Source organism: Odontesthes bonariensis, chromosome 20, assembly GCF_027942865.1.
Source record: "Odontesthes bonariensis isolate fOdoBon6 chromosome 20, fOdoBon6.hap1, whole genome shotgun sequence".
Taxonomy (NCBI): Eukaryota; Metazoa; Chordata; class Actinopteri; order Atheriniformes; family Atherinopsidae; genus Odontesthes; species Odontesthes bonariensis.
Window position 1 is genome coordinate 7,641,979 of NC_134525.1, and position 15,007 is coordinate 7,656,985.

The window sequence follows — 15,007 nt, forward strand, 5'->3', positions numbered from 1 at the left end:
GCCACACAGAGAGAGATACACTGACACTCCCATTTTGTTCTTTGCCTTGTTTGGGGTGAGATTGATTGTGAAACCTAATGGGCATGTCTGTGCATAACAAAAGCTGTGTAAACAGAGCGAAGTGAAGTGAATGCCGTGGTGGCCTCCTCCCCTCCTGTCCTGCACCGTGTACCTGGTGTCAACAGAATGACTGAGGTGACGATCAGCGAGCAGATGACCAGAATGACAAGAAGGGCGATCGCTATTCCCTTCCAGTTCCTCTGCGGAGGGTTACTGCCCACCAGCTCCTACAGAGTGACAGAGAAGAAAAAAAAACTGTCAGTAAAAACATTATCAACAAAGTGAATCTGAGTACAACTTACAGAAAAGGGATGAAAACTACATCAGGTGGCAGCTAAGGGGGAAGGAAACATTCAAAGTGTGGAAAGAACAGGGTATAAACTCATGAGAAGGAAAAGTGGGGTGTCAGTCAAGGACGAACATGAGTCAGAGTCGCAGCTTCTCAAGGAGACACGATAGGAGCAGCAGCAGCAGCAGGCGGAGGAGGGGGAGAATTCTTAATGAGCCGAGCATCAGCGGCCATCACGCGCAAACGAATGTGACAGATAAAAATGGAGCTCACGACACGTTGGTGAATTGCATGCTTGACAACAGTCCAGAGAGAAGCTTTGGGGCCGGCATAACGTCTCTGAGTAATGAGCAACCTTCAGGCGTTTTTTTGTTGTCTTATCTGACCTACATATCCAAAGAGAAATAAACTTATTGCACTTTAATACTGTTCTGAGCCAAAACTAAATTACAAACAAGGAAAATGGCTCTTGACAAACTATCACCACAGGACATAAAGTAGGAATAATTGAGGGGATGTGGCCTCAGGCGTCTTGTTTGTGCCAAAAATCAAATAATGTACAAATAATGGGAAATGCATTCGGCACGGCGATGTGCAGCAGGTGATTCACGGGATGATTAAATGGGCACAACATTTGCATAATGTATTATAGAAACAAATTCAGGCAGTCCAGACAGCAGCTATGGACGACTCTGGTCATCTCTCAGCTTTATCTTTGTAAAGTTCTGCACCTTACTTCATCTCAAATTAAATACTGGCAGCCAGTTTCACTGGCATCACACCAATAATGGAAATATTGTTTCAAGCAGTGTTTAAATGATCAGTACTTTGAAAAAGGTCTTGTATAAGCAATACAAGATTATATCGAAACAACACTTTAGTGTCAGTCAAAAATACAACATTAAATTCACACTGTCCTCTACAAAAACACTGAATTAAAGGTTATACGAATATTTTTGTTATATTTCCTTTAGAAATCTTAAATTCTCTGCGAACTGATGAACGATGGCGACGCACTTGAAGTAGAAAACATGGCTCAATGTGAGACTCCAATAACCAAGCAGGCTTGAAAATCTTTCACATCAGCCCTGGATAGTCTGGCTGGCACAAAAGCACAACCAAGAGGGACTCTGCATAAAGCACAAACTGTTTGTGGAGGATTAATAAGTTCTTAATTAGTTTGTAGAGGATAAAAGAGTGGAGCAGAGCGCATGCTTTGGGGACCTGTGGCTGCTGCGTTAATGAATGCACACTAAAGCTTTAATGAAGCTGAATGGCTGAGGTATGAAGCAAAACCTTTTAGTGACCTCTTTCCAACCTTAATTGAAAAGAGCCCTGGAAATAATTAGCTGGCTGATAAGAGCAATCAGGACCATTTACTAGACTGCCCATTACCAACATTCATTAAAACCAAGAACCAGTTACTTGGCAATATGGTCATTTGATGACCACAAGGCGGGACACCTCAAGCGGACAGCGGAATTAAAACGTCCTTAAAACTTTCAGCATTTGCATAGAAGTCTGTTAGGTCAGTTAGCAGCTTTTGTTTCACGAGCCTGCACCATAAATAGGAAAGGCCAAGCATAACAGATTTCTGGGGAGCCATTTCTAATTTTAGACACACTTTGACACTAAAACACAGGAGTTTCCACAATAGCTCAGCTATGCAGTAGTATCTATGGTAAAACCATTATCTTCAGTCTTTTTTTAACTTTCTTCCAAAGAGTAAAAATGTAACAATTTTATGTTTTCTAGAAACCAACAAGTATCTTAAAGGGGTAGTTCGCCATTTTGCACATTAAGCCCTGTTTTTAGGTAGTCTGGGGTGAATTATAGATGTTCTGATCACAATTTGGACATTTGGTGCTGAACGGAGCATTTAGGTATCCACTGCTGCAGCCCCCCCACCTTTGCATTGAGTCAATGACCACTCAAGCAAACAATCATAAAACGGCATTAAACTTTCGTTTGCAGAGACATGAAACTCACCGTGTGGTCTGTGGTGGACAGCGACACGTTGGCTCGAAAATCACCGCGAAATACGCTTCCAGAGAAGTTATATTACCATTATTGTCCGTCTTCATTGATTTGTATTGTACACAAACAACGCACTATCGCCACCTAGTGGCTGGATGTCTTGCTGCTGCTATTCAACGGTGTCCGGAAAAATAGGTCCACCAAATGCTAAAACAACTGTTAGAAGGCACATTTCGCTGCGATTTTCGGGTCAATTTCGATAAATTTTCCGGACACCGTTGAATAGCAGCAGCAAGACATCCAGCCACTAGGTGGCGATAGTGCGTTGTTTGTGTACAATACAAATCAATGAAGACGGACAATAATGGTAATATAACTTCTCTGGAAGCGTATTTCGCGGTGATTTTCGAGCCAACGTATCGCTGTCCACCACAGACCACACGGTGAGTTTCATGTCTCTGCAAACGAAAGTTTAATGCCGTTTTATGATTGTTTGCTTGAGTGGTCATTGACTCAATGCAAAGGTGGGGGGGCTGCCGCAGTGGATACCTAAATGCTCCGTTCAGCACCAAATGTCCAAATTGTGATCAGAACATCTATAATTCACCCCAGACTACCTAAAAACAGGGCTTAATGTGCAAAATGGCGAACTACCCCTTTAACAGTGTACCTGAGATCATATGAAGGCTAGCTGTGTTTTCCCTGGAAAATTGGCTGTTTGAAGACACATTTATGACTCTAAACATAACATTGATAAGCCTCTGTTACAATAGATAACTATCATCACAGAAAAAGAGTTTAAAATCTTTTTCAACAATTCCTGAGTGCACCCATATATAAGTCCTAGAAAAACTATAAATAAAGATATATTTATCTTCTAGACATAAGGCATCTATTTCTTTCTGTTTTTAAGAAAAAAAAAACATTTAGGAATAGGAAGTAGGAATCAATGGGATGCCGTAAAGCACCTGAGCAGGTACCCTTGTACAGAGGCTGTAGGCGATCATCTCAGCCGGCCCAGATTAGAGTCTGGCCTGTGGCCAATTCCCCTTTTCCTGCCTGCCTTCCTGTACAACTGCTGTTATAAATACACTACAAAAGAAATGTATTAGAAAGGGAATCTTTAAGAAGAATCTTATGGATTATTTGCAGATCAGGAATCTTTTAAAATCAGGTCCACATTTTACAACAACCTTGAGATTTCAGATCAAATTCCACACCATGAAAAACAAGGTACATTTGCACATATTGGAAAGCTATTTGGAGACAAAATGATACGAAGTAAGAAAAAAAAAATATATATATTTTGAATGAGAACAAAAAAAAAAAAAAAAAAAAAAAAAAGCGTTGCCATAGTTGCCAAATTTGTCAATCCAACTCTAGAAGTGCCAACAACCGTGACACCAATTGCTTATTTAGAGGTGCTCTTCTTGGTTTATAAAGTGCTTTGAAAGTTTAAAGGAAAAATGATTATCGATGTGCTTCTTGTGAGTCTTTATAGACTTTCCTCCATCTTATTCTTTGGACAGTTTTACACAATCTTATAGACAAATAGCCAGATATTAGCCGATACAGTTTCACATCTGTGAAAGATGCCGTACGTGGCCTTGAAAACCTTGAAACAGCTTCAGTTCATCTGAATAATAAAGTAGTGTCGCCCATGCAGTGTTTGGGTTTAAAATAATGCCAACTTTAGTGAAGTAAACCTTCAATAAAGTCTTGGAAAATAAAAAGCTATGGTTAAGTGAGATTACAATATACTAAGCTCCGGTCATATATGCCAAAACATTTGCAATTTACAGAATTGCAAATAGCTGGACTCAGCAGGAAATGCTGAATTCAGTGTTGGCATTAGAAGATAAGATGGGGAGTACTGAGAAGACAGTGAAATCCTGAAGCACTTTAATGAATATGTCCATACAAGCTGACAGGAAGCTGAACAGACAATGTAGCAAAAAGCCAATGATACTGCGTCAGCTGCTATGAGCACGACTTCAGAGCTCTGATTAAGTTAACTTTTACTAACTCCACTAAGCCAAGTCTCTGATACATTAAAGGTGATAGGAGCTATTTAATGCAATACAGAGATCTATAAACATAAATGAAAAAATATGCCAAGTCATGTGTTCAGATCTGTCTGGGGATTTTTTCCAAGGCCCACAGAGAAAACCCACAGTGTTGTGAGCTGACAGTCTGCAATGTGATTTATTTTGTCTTGATTCTGCACTGAGCACATCTGCACGGAAAAAATCTGTTTTTTGGCAGAAATGAAAATCCGATTGAAGATCTTACTAGACTGGCACGAAGCCCAGGGGCTGATTTTTGAGGTCGATTCTTTGTTTGATTCCGTGGGATTAACAGGGTGGAGAAGAGTGAAGAAAATTGAGGGAAAACTGCCGAATAGAAAGCAACAACTCATAAGCAGTAATGAGATGTAAGGCGAACATGACAGAGAGATCAATCTGTGTTGGGACATTAAAAGAGACATCGAATTATCATGAATTGCTGAGCCATAACTGTTTATTTTGTGTTGCACTCAAATGACTGTGCAGTGTAGATAATGTACAGAGAGCATAAATTCATTGCAGCATCCTACATGTAGCTCTTCTATCAGTATGTGGGCTTTTTCAGAAATTCACAATGTATCACAACCTAAACTAGAGCTGGGAGGGCTACAGCATGAGTCGCACTGTGTGGCACATTAGTAAATGTAAAAGGTTAATTTAAACATCAATGCATTTGTGTTATCTGATACACACAAATCTGCCCTGGTAAAGTCACAGTTTGGACCAGGGGTGTCAAACTGATCCTTGAAAGGGCCGGTGTGGCTGAAGGTTTTTGTTCGAACCCTGCAGCAGCACAGCTGACTTGTTTCATTCAATCAACTGAACTGTCTGCACTGAAGGTCTTTCCCAGTTCAGTTGATTGAACACTTCAAGGATCAGTTTGACACCCCTGGTGTAGACCAAGCCAGGTTGAGGTAAGAATGTTACCATTGTACATCCTCAGTTCCAAAAGAGTTGGGAAAATGAAAATGACATATATATCTAATGCTGAAAGTGAGACATTTTACTACTTCATGAAAAATATCGTCTCATCTTGAATTTGATGACAACAACGGGTCTCAAAAAGGTTGGGACAGGTCAACATTTCCCCACTGTGTAGCATGCCCTCTTCTTTTAACAACAGTCTGTAAACATCTGGGAACTGAGAGGACCAGATGTTGGACCTTTAGGGGAGAGGAATGTTGTCCTGGTCTTGTCCGATATATGACTGTAGCTGCTCAACAGTACTGGGTTTTCTTTGCAGTCCAGACTTTTCACCAACTGAAAACCCAAAACAGCACTCTACTCTACTACGAACCATGCTGTAATAGATGCATTGTGCAGTTTAGCATGATCTTGCTGAATATTTTTTAAGGTAAACACAAGAAACTTGTGCTATAGAAAGAAAAAAAAAATGGAACAGACTCAGTGAATAATTCCCTATATAGATCAGTGAGCAATGCTGACCAACATGTCATTGGGGTCATCAGGTGGGAACCTCCTTTCATCAGTGTTTTGTCTAGTTGGGCCCACGACACCTCCAGGAGGCTAGACAATGATCACTGGCATCCCAGAGTCACCCCCCTAATGCCAGCCAACACTGCTCCTCACACCACAACAACCATCTTTTTTTTTTTCACAGCCACAAGCTACCTCAGCCTCTCACCAACTGCACACCAGTCACAGCGGGGTGGGGATACAAACCCTGGTTCAGGTAGGGGGTAGAAATAGAAGAGGTAAAGATAAGTAGGAATGTAGAAATATAGAGGGTGCCAGAGGTGGAGGCAGGACAAGACACACTGGCAGGTTCAGCAGATAAACTCACCTAAACAGTCCTATAATCACTAAAATATGCCAGCAAAAACAAAGTCATACAACTCACCCAAAATGGCCACCTGGTTTCAAAAGGCTCACATGGGCCACACCCTCCACTTAAATATCTTGAACTTCTTCCTTGCTTCTTCCAAAAGTCTGTTTACCCTAAGTGCTGCCCCTGATGGGCTCCCAGCTACTATTGCTTCTTCTAATCCAAATCCACTGACTGGACTTTACTGCCTCATCTGACACTTCCTTCACTATTTTCCTCACACTCTGTCCACTTAAACCCAGCTCCCTCAACAATGAGACAACAGACTTTGCAACAAATCCTCTACATCCTACTTCCACTGGACAGATCCTAACTGTCCACCACCTCTGCTCTCCTTCTGCCCCCAACTCCACATACCTAAACTTTTTCCTTTCATAAGCTTCTGCTACTAATTCCTCCCAAGGAACTGAAATATGAAAGGCCTTGCCTGAAAAAGACATCATCTAGATGGGAGCATATGTTGCTCGAAAACCTGTATTTTCAGCATTGATCTTGCTTTTCCAGATGAGCCAATTTACAGATCCATAGGTACCAATGAAGCCCCATACCATCAGAGATGTAGGCTTTTGAACAGAGTGCTGGTCTTCTCCTCTTATCCAGAGGACACAGCATCCATGATGAAAAAAAAATAGATTCGAAATTCTGATTTGTCTGACCACAGAACAGTTTCCCACTTTGTCTCAGTCCATTTTAAATTAACTTTGGCCCAGAGAAGATGGCGGTGTTTCTGGATAATATTCACATATGGATTAATCTTGGCATGAGAGAGCTTTAACATGCATTTGTGGATGTGTTCCTGAGCCCAGGCAGTGATTTCCAGGACATAGTCAGGTCTATGGGGCTCTTTTTATACCCAATCATGTTACTGACACATAGCTAATTAACCTAATTAGTTGGAACATGTTCCTCCAGTTGTTTCTTTTTGTACCTCTTATTTTTTTTTTAGCCTTTTGTTTTGCAACGTGTCTTTAAAAAAACAGTTTTTTAAAAACACGTTGCTCCCATGAAAATTCAAGATGAGCTAATAATTTTCATGAGACAAATTGTCTTACTTTCAATATCTGGTACATTTTCTAAGTTCGACTGTAAATAAAATGTTGATTTTTAACCAACACATTCTTTTTCTAATTACATTTTACACGATGTCCCAACTTCTTTTAGAACTTTTATTCACTCAACCTCCCACAGTGAGTTAAAAGGCTTACATTCATGGGGTTTGTAGCTTCACTAATAAATGGAAAGTTCAGTAAACAGCCAATTGTGAGTAAACAAGCTATCAAATCTGCAAGTTTGAAAATTAAAAAGACAGTTTTTTGTTACCAATGAGTCACACATTTCTATACAGATCAGCACACCTGTGGGAACATGGAAATACTGAGAACTGTACAAAAAGAACAATCTAGCAAAGTTACCATCTGAAAGGAGCCCTCTTCTATTGACTGGAAGAGTAGGATGCTGATAATCAGACCATGCATGATTTAGCTAAAAAGAGCACGGATGGAAACATCACCCAGAACTAATGTCTCTTCTTTGATAATCCTAAACCCCAAGGGATAATCACTTATTCAGCCTGGACTGAGAATGCGGGCACAGGCTGAAAATCTTTCCTAACCCTCCCACTCCTGTCTCTGTGAGCTATTATTATAATAATGATTAGACTAATTAGCTAGACCTGATGTGCTGAAGTAATGGCGAAGTGATTACAAGGGACCGACCGATGAGAGACAGACATGGTGTAAACCGAGTGGCATGCGAGAGTCAGTAGGAACAGTGAATAAATAAGCTGTTGGGAGGCTTCAGGAGAACTCACTGACAGGGAGGCTTGAAGCGTGACCCCAACATGACAGAGAGGGTGCACAAGTCCAGGATGCCATGGACATCTCCAGGGCTCAGACTTAAATAGAAGCAAGATCCTAAAGTGTCTTAGCCCTGAGTAGCTGTCATGTGTAAATCTGTAGAGCATACACAGACATCACCGGAGTCCATTCAATACACAGGGTGTAAAACATGACACCACACAGAGGTTTCTTCCACAATTTACAAGAGTTTTGATCAGTTACAGAGCACAACACGGTGATACACAGTTCAACTGAAAAGCTAAGATACATCTGCTGTTGTTTCTTTGGTGTTGCATCCCGCCTTTGGCAGCAGTGGTCGTGTCAACATTTGGACTTTCAGGTCAAACTGACCAGAAAAGGACCTTGATTTTTATTCAAACATCAGTATCAACAGAGAAGTCTTCAATAGCTGAAGCCATATTTTAAAAATATGACGCCTTCTAATCTATCTCAGATTTCAAAAAGTCAATCTGAGCCAAAAACCATAATCATACCACCGAATTACAAAACACCGCTACTGCCTTCTTCCGCATCACAGAGCAGCAATTAAAATAATGCAATAGCATATAAAATACAGGAGGCTAAAATAGTTTTCATTAGGCCAGAATTATATCACAGCCAACAAAATGGAAAAGGAGCTTTGAGACTCAGTTTATAGATATCACAGAGATGCAGACAGTAGCAAACAAAGACCAGTGTATTTTTATGCAGAGATCCCGGAGTGTGACTCAGAATACATTGAGTCAGTCAGCAGAGATTTAGTCAGAGGTTGGGTTCCTTACTCACGGACACTTTGACAGACAGATAATGGCAATAGATCCAACATGAAATATAAAATAATGATAATATCGTCTTTCAAGCTGCCAAGGTCTGATATTAACTGAGCAGCAACAGAGAGGGAAAACAACTGCTGTGACACATTAATTATTAAACATTAAGGCCACACTTTGGTGAGAACAAAGAAAGCAGCTCCAGCCTTTCTGTTATGACGATCAGCATGCAAAGAACACAATTTATTTAAATAGATAAGTAAGAACACTTATCTATTTGCATGCTGATTTTCGTTAATTTTGTTAATTTATTGGATGAATATCTGTATCTTTTAGTCTAAAAACCTAGTTTGACAGGGTTTTAATTTTCCTCCGCTTTCACTCCTAAACTACTCAAATGAACACAAAGTTGGTCATTTTTAACTTTAACTGCACAGAGACGTAATCAAGTGATTTGAAATGTTCGCTTCTTTCAATAGACTTAACTTTTGCAAAAAAAAAATAAATAAAATAAATCAGCAGGTTTATCTTGAACAGTAGAAGGGGATTTAAACTTAATTGGTTTTAAATCTTCCCAGACAGCTTTTCTCTTATGCCTTTCTCTATCCGACTTTAATCTTGGAATTAAAGATTCCCCAAAATGGAGCACCTGGTCCACCTCTGTGTTTCACAGGTCAAAGAGCATCGGCTCTACGCACATACATCCAAATCCATTAGTGCAATCTTATCATCGTCGTAGAAATGGGTGTCGCGATAGGGTTGTAAATAAACAAGTTGTCTTGTTTGTTACTCGTGGCAGGAAAACTAATTTCCAAGTGTCTAGTGTTTGTGCACGTGTGCTCTTGAGCTTATTCCGCCTGGTTTGTTTGATTTGTGACCAAATCTCTCCCGGTCCATTAGAGAGATGCTGGGAGCCGGCCACTGCCAGCTGACCTCTCTCTGCAGAGTTTTTCTATCCGAGTAAAACAACACAATCCCCACTACTGCACAGAGCTGCTGTAAACTGTTAGAAAATAAAGATAATAATGCTAATAATAATGATAATCAAAACCTACATGAATGTTTCTTATGGCATATAATGCCCAAAGACTTTGAAAATATTCCTTATTAACAGTCTTGTGCTCCCCAATCCTATACCTGATCATATGTTCACATTAAATATGATTTTGATGCTGCTATGAACTAAATGCCCATTAATATGCCGGGGCACATTCTGCAGAAGCAATTAATCACATCTGTTCTACATTGTTATCACTATGGAAACAGAGTAAGAATAAACGGGCTATTTATCCCTATGGCTGGTAAACGCGCTCTATGATATGGCAATGCAAGTGATGAGGCTCACATATAAAGGGAAAGCATTCCCTGCTTGCCTCTCATGTGATATACATGAAGACAAATTTCAATTTGTCAGTCTTAACACACAGTACTTCTTTAGGAAACAAGAACAATGAGGAACACAGCCAGAGTTTCTCCTCATTTCGTCACTTTTCCTGTGGCAGTGTGCATCTACACCTCTGTCAAGGGAGGAAAAATGTACCCACAAATGTTTCTGTGACTGCAGAATACGTGCATTGAATGAATTTACTCTCCTCTGTTAACTTTTGCAGCACAACATGCCAGATAGATTTCTATACAAAGATCTACTCAAATGCTTTATATTAAAAAAGAAGAAAAAAGAAAATAAAAACAGTGGCAAATCGGTCATTCTCCAAAGCTTTAAATGAAGGATATTAAGCTATGTAAAATGGTTGAAATGATCTTTCATTATGGCTAAATTACAATACAAATGAACAGGCATCAAAAGGCCGTAGTTGTTGCATTATGTTATGTAAATAAATACATAACATGGTCCAAAAATATCCCTCTGTGGATCACAGCTATATCAAGGTGAAGGGTTTGAGTTCCAGAGGAATCTCAACAGCTATACTGTTGGAGTAAATTTTTCTTTGCCTGGCTTAGAAAGGGACTTTTTACTGGTACCCACCAACAGATCTTTCCCTACGGGACCATGTGAGACCAGTGGGGAGGGGATTGGGTGGTGGTCAAAAGTGGAGACCTTAGCAGTCTGATCACAGGCTGCAGAAACCTGAACAGCAACAATTCAAGAATCGCTCTCCTGGTGAGGTGTTGGACTTTATTTCCGATTGCCCTGGATGAGTGGCAGCAGGTGGGGGTGGGCTGGGGTTTTACTGCTGTTTGTGCTTAATACAACCAATGACAGTTTATAGTACCAAGCCTTCTTGGAGTCTGGGCGGGGTGCTGAAAGGTGCACTGCCTGAGAACGCCATTGTCCTGCTGGTGGACATAAACACTCTTGTTGATGACAACAGTGAAACCTGCAGGGGTTCAATTCGGAGGAATGTTCTGCTCAATCTGAACCCGGGTGATGTATTGTTGGAGTTCTGCACGAGTCACAGCTTGTCCATAATGAACACTATGCTTGAGCAAAGAGGCGTTTGTGACGGTTAAGTAACGTGGAAGATTGAGGTGTGTGGACCATTTGGCAGAGGCTCCCGTTCTTGGAGCAGCTCCCATCTCTGGCAGAGCTTCTCCCACATTCCAAGAGAGGCAGGGGACATAGAGTCTGATGAGCCATCTTAGGGGCCGCTCTTGCTTAGGCGGTTGTAAGGAGCTGTGGTCGTAAGGTGGTTGGTGCTTGTTGTGGCCGCAGCCCCGATGGTGGACACCCGATATGAAGTAACACCAGAGATGAGGGGAGCTATCAGGCTGATATGAGAGTGCTATGGAGATTGGTTAGCTTGACTCTGCAGGCAGCTTACAGGTACCGGCAGACCTAATGGAATCCGACTCGGGTAGCTGTGGAAGCAAACACTTAATGTAGGTGTGGGAAGAATTTGGTAAAGCTTTGGAAAATAGCTCTTAGTTGACCTGGAAGAGATTCTAGCAAACATTCAGATGTTTCAGTTAGGGGAAGCACTGAACACTGACTATGACTTTGTTTTCAAGCTTCTCTTATATATAGAAATATGAAATGCAAACTGAGTGCTTTAAGCTACAACTTTTAGGGTGAACTGTTGCTTTCCCTTTATGTTCATCGGTGACTTTTCAAAGAAAAAAAATTGATTGATGGTTTCTTTTAAAGCTGGTGTGATACATATTCATGTTGCTATTGGCTTGAAAAAGAGATTGACACAAGTGTTGGTCCAGGTAAGGGGATAAACATGCATTGCATCCGTTTTTTTCCATGGGTAAATGACAGATGCCTTTTCAAAGGCAGCACCAGGAACTGTTCCAGCATATCATTATCTGAGCATCTGAAGCCATACTCTTGTGTGCAAAATGTGTGATGTGCTGATACCACTCACAACCCTCACACCTCTGCCTTAAACTGGATTTGTATGGATCACCAGAGACAAACCCTTTGAAGTTTTCCCCCTCTCGGTCTACTTCAGAAAACAAATCTTGATGTATTTACTGTGTAAACAAATCACCTACCGGCCATTGCTTACACGTGTTAACACTGTGACAAGTCCATTTAGGTTCAACCAACAGTTCCTGGTTCTGCTTATGAACAGTTAATTCTTCTGTCAGCTTCAGCTCAGTTGTACAAAGGGTGTGTTAAAAACTACTTCATCATCAGCCATCTAGGGAGCTGAAGCAATGAAAGAACCAAATGTGGAGATTATCTTGCCAGCACTAAATAAATTGCTGAAAGAGTCTGTTCTCCACTCAATTAACATGACCTGGCACTTCGCCTTTACAAAGGTACTTTCTAGAAATATGCCAATTTGTGTTTTATATGCTCATACAACAACACAAGATAGGATCAGTCTTTTTCTTTTTAATTATCCAGCAGGGACTACACACACAAATGGCTAGCTTTTAAAAAAAAAAAAAAAAAAAAAAACTACAAAATATAACAGATATATCTATATGAAAGTACTCGCATCTTGATGTCCAACTGCTTTATAGTTCAAAGCGCTTCTTCATCCCCAATTTCTCTTCGACCCATGATTCCAGTCTGTTTTGTCAGTCACAGGAGGAAAAACATACCAAAAAAAGTAAACTTACATCAACCATACAACTACTGAGAAAGGTCTTTATATCTTAACAAAGTACAGTCTACACTACAAGTGCCTTTTAAACATTATATGTATATTACATAAATGTTTGAAGCATTCTAGCACAAATAAAACCCACTTTGTCAATGTTAGAAGTTGCAGCCAGAAGCAGGAGAAACCACTGCCTCATCTGCTGGCTCTTTATGTGAAATGAGAAAAAAAATCTGATCTGTAATGACCAGTTATGTGACGACCTTATTTTCAGAAGAAAATAGCAGCAAACACAAACTACATGTGCCTACTTTCCAAATCCCCGAGATGTTCTGCAGCTATTTCAATAAGATGTCATGCCCCTTATGACCAGTGACAGGGGAGTTCTACCATCCAAGTAAACAGTCAAGTGATCATTTTATGGAACAGTCATGCAATACGCTTCTATCAAACTAGAATAACTGCAACTGTGTTGGCCAGTGAAGCTAACTGCAGTGTGAAAGATATGAGTCAACATGCTGCTTCACATTATGGAAGCTGCTGGAAAAAGTCAGCAATTCAGTAGACGAGTGGAGGGGGTTGCACATCTTGTCAAACAACAAATCTTCCATCAAAACAACCTAACGGGTCATTTGGATATAACCGGAGATGCACCTCGTGAGCGATTCCATGTCGGAACAAGCGTCCTTCCAAACTGCATCCTTTAAAGATGACATTTTATGGAAAAATCAGACAAGGGAAACCTAAGTATCTTTATTAGATTTCTTCCACGGGGGTCGTTTTTGGGAGTGCTGCAGAAGAACTATACAGTCACAACTATTTTCTAGATGAGTACCCATGATTAACGTCACCAGTTTAGCATAAGACCAATTTTGAAGTGACCTCACATTTTAATCTTCTGTTTCTGAATTAATGTGTTTTACATTATTTCATCCTATTACACCTTCATGAGTGATTCAGTCATAATAAGTAACAGAAATATTGAGCATGACTATGATCTGTGAGAACAAATTGTTAAGAGTTCTTTACTGAGCCCAGCTGAACCTTAGAGACTAAATTTGACGAAATGCCCTTCAGGTGTTCTTCAGAATAGTTACTGAAATGATGACAGACAGACTAACGAATGGATGTAAGGACAAACTGAAGCCCTGATTCCTTCAGCCACGACTGCTGCCAGCCTGAAGGCATAAAGAAACAAACCATCCTCTAGACAGACGTCTGTCAATCAGAATATCAGTTAAGTAAAGATCAGTTTACAGTTTCTTGAGTTTGCAAGTTTGCTGTTTTGCTGTTCAAGCTCACGCAAGTATTTTGCGCAGAAACTTTCCAGCTATAAAACAACTAGAAAGTCATAGGAGCCACTGTGGAAAAGGAGAGTGGGGTAGAATACAGAAAGCTGCAGACAGACTGATGGGAGTACTTCACTGCAGAGCGCAGCGTGTCCCCGCAGCCCAAACCCAGAGCCATTTGTATTCACCGCGGCCAAGGAGGCAGTGCCAGTGTGTGCGGTCTCTCTCAGGAACAGTTTGAAAATGAAAAGTATCTTTCCTATTGTTCTTATCTATCAGCCTTCATCCAATAATGCACACTTGTTGTGCATCTCTGGCAAAATAAATTGCAGTCATGGAGACAATATGCAGCAGCAGCCGTATTCGCTTCCTGGAAATGAAATGGCCTACAACCCACTGCTTCCAGACGCAGGGATCTAATAAAAAGAGGCTGCTGCTCCTGTTGATGTTTACCCAGGCTAATGTATTCTGCCCTGCTGCTTTTTTTTTTTATTTTTTTTTATCACTTTCTCTGACAAAATATGAACATTCATGTCGACTGAATAGACTTCCAGCTTCTTTTATGTCATTATGTTCGGCTGAAGTGCTCTCACGATGAATAATGCCTCATGCTTAAAAGCAGCCTTTTCTTTCTGCAGAGAATAAAAATTACAATCACCTGACTCCACGTCTGTGTCGTTGTCTTCACAAACAAACAAGGTCGCCGTTTCTCTATGTGAAATAGAAGAGGCACCATTTGATGGCCACTTGAATGTATAATAAGCACTACATCCCCACAGTAACAACACTGCAGATGTTCTAATACACCACCACAAAAAAAAAAAAAAAAAAAAAAAAAAAAAACTATATTTAGAAC

The 15,007-nt window shown here is 40.5% G+C and overlaps 1 protein-coding gene across 5 annotated transcripts in view; it reads right to left on the reverse strand.

Moving 5' to 3' along the window:
* The window catches only part of dpp6a (dipeptidyl-peptidase 6a), a 247,212-nt gene that overhangs the window by 81,580 nt on the left and 150,625 nt on the right, over positions 1–15,007 (reverse strand). For all 5 annotated transcript variants that reach the window (XM_075452814.1, XM_075452815.1, XM_075452811.1 and 2 more), the window contains exon 2: positions 173–287. In XM_075452814.1, the coding sequence (XP_075308929.1) occupies positions 173–287 (115 nt within the window). The remainder of the gene's footprint in view (positions 1–172; positions 288–15,007) is intronic.